The sequence below is a fragment of the Amphimedon queenslandica genome, unplaced genomic scaffold (assembly GCF_000090795.2).
Source record: "Amphimedon queenslandica unplaced genomic scaffold, v1.1 AMPQUscaffold_8053_Cont20000, whole genome shotgun sequence".
In the NCBI taxonomy this organism is placed as follows: Eukaryota; Metazoa; Porifera; class Demospongiae; order Haplosclerida; family Niphatidae; genus Amphimedon; species Amphimedon queenslandica.
In genome coordinates this window covers 1-1,597 of record NW_003551667.1, presented here as the reverse complement: position 1 = coordinate 1,597, position 1,597 = coordinate 1, and the positions used below count along the sequence as shown (strand labels likewise).

Genomic DNA, 1,597 nt, shown 5'->3' with positions numbered 1-1,597 from the left:
CAGGAGAAATATATGGACTTTCTTTACCTACTCACTGGCATACACATAAATTTACACACAATGCATACCAGTAACCAGTTCATGTACTATATATAATAGGGTTTGGAAGTACATTACAATTGTATTTAACAAGAGATTCTTAAATTCTTCTACATTTTTTTGCAGTGTTGACATGATGGCTCTGACCTAGATACACCTGTAGATGCATGTTTCACTCTGACTTGATTGCATGTGTAAAGGATATGCAATTATACATAAGTTATAATTCATGTACATGAAATAAAAATGATATTGTAGACAACACTTCGATCTGTACATCTTATGCATAATACTGTAATAATTAATATTAGTTATTCTTCTGTTTGTATATGGACATTAGAGCTGTGACTATTAATAAATGAATGAACTTGTACACTAAACTCCTTCATATAATGATCAAACTAAAATAATAGCAAGAGAGAGAGAGGGGGAAGGTGGAACAGGGAAAGAGGGTATAGGGAAAAAGAAAAAATTGATAAATTTCCTTTTTTCAATTTACATTAATAATTGAGTCTTGCTCTTTGAAATGTAAAAATGGCTTTATATAAAGAGCAGAATGACCTATAAACAATAACAATAATAATTATTATCGTTAAAAATAATAAGAAAAAATAGTAAATTAAGGCTATGAACATTAAAATAATTATTATCGTTAGAAATAATAAGAAAAAATAGTAAATTAAGGCTATGAACATTAAGCCAATTTTGGTAACAAACAAATCATAAAGTCAAGCCAAAATTTGAACAATTTAAAAATATTTCTCACAATTCAAAAAATTTGTGATGAGAACCAGCTCAAACTTTCTACATACATACACTGGAAAAAATGTACTACATATTAACAATAATGGCAATAAAAATAACTCATACCATATCTATGTATCAGTGATTGTTCGTATATTAATATTGATAACAATGAATCATTGATTGTAGCTATATTCTGTAAATTTAGCTTAGCATGTGATACTGACAACGATATACTGAGAGAGAGAAATAAATAATAATTATTATAAAATACATATTAGATCATTTATACATGAATTTCAATCCAGTAGCCATTCACAGGTTAATTTTTTTGTAAAATGAAGGCATTATGCTGTCATTTTGAAACATTGATCAACACTTACAGTGTATTCAGTGCAGTGAGAGGAGTGTCACTACCTCTGAGTCTCCTACTAGCAACATAATAACTAGTTAATAACTGATGAGCATCTGATTGTATTGTAACATCAATACTGGAACAAAATGAAAGTATCTGTTGAGTGAGAGAGAAAAGGAGGAGAAACAAAAGTTTTTAAAATGAATTATTATAATTCAATACCTCAATTATTTCATCATTTGTTAAAAGAGGGTGTGGATGAGTTGATAAGCTTCTGTCTCTCGTTACTTTATTAATCAGATGAGCAGACATGATTTGATCAACATAATCATCAGAAGAATCAACAAGTAATAATAAACCAGAGTGACTAAGACACAGAGTAAGGAAAACTTATAATTAAAGAGTAGTACATTTGAGGGTTCAGATGAGAAGGAAAGGACAAGAAAAAGAATTTAACTA

The 1,597-nt window shown here is 28.8% G+C and overlaps 1 protein-coding gene across 1 annotated transcript; it reads right to left on the bottom strand.

The window, feature by feature from the left end:
* Positions 1-299: 299 nt before the first annotated feature.
* LOC109591484 (MCM domain-containing protein 2-like) lies at positions 300-1,505 on the bottom strand. The gene is made up of 5 exons (XM_020007211.1): positions 1,361-1,505; positions 1,167-1,294; positions 910-1,019; positions 539-600; positions 300-440 (listed from the first exon to the last, which is right to left on the bottom strand). Exons 1-5 carry the CDS (start codon positions 1,448-1,450, stop codon positions 351-353), a joined length of 480 nt encoding a protein of 159 aa, XP_019862770.1. The 5' UTR covers positions 1,451-1,505; the 3' UTR covers positions 300-350.
* Positions 1,506-1,597: the final 92 nt, after the last annotated feature.

Bases quoted from the DNA above. Each gene is read 5' to 3' on its own strand.
- LOC109591484 (XM_020007211.1), bottom strand. From the start codon at position 1,450: ATGTCTGCTCATCTGATTAATAAAGTAACGAGAGACAGAAGCTTATCA. The intron at 1,295-1,360 runs GTATTGAATTAT...CTCACTCAACAG, and splicing joins CAAATGATGAAATAATTGAG to ATACTTTCATTTTGTTCCAG. The intron at 601-909 runs GTATGAGTTATT...TATTGTTTATAG, and splicing joins ATCACTGATACATAGATATG to GTCATTCTGCTCTTTATATA.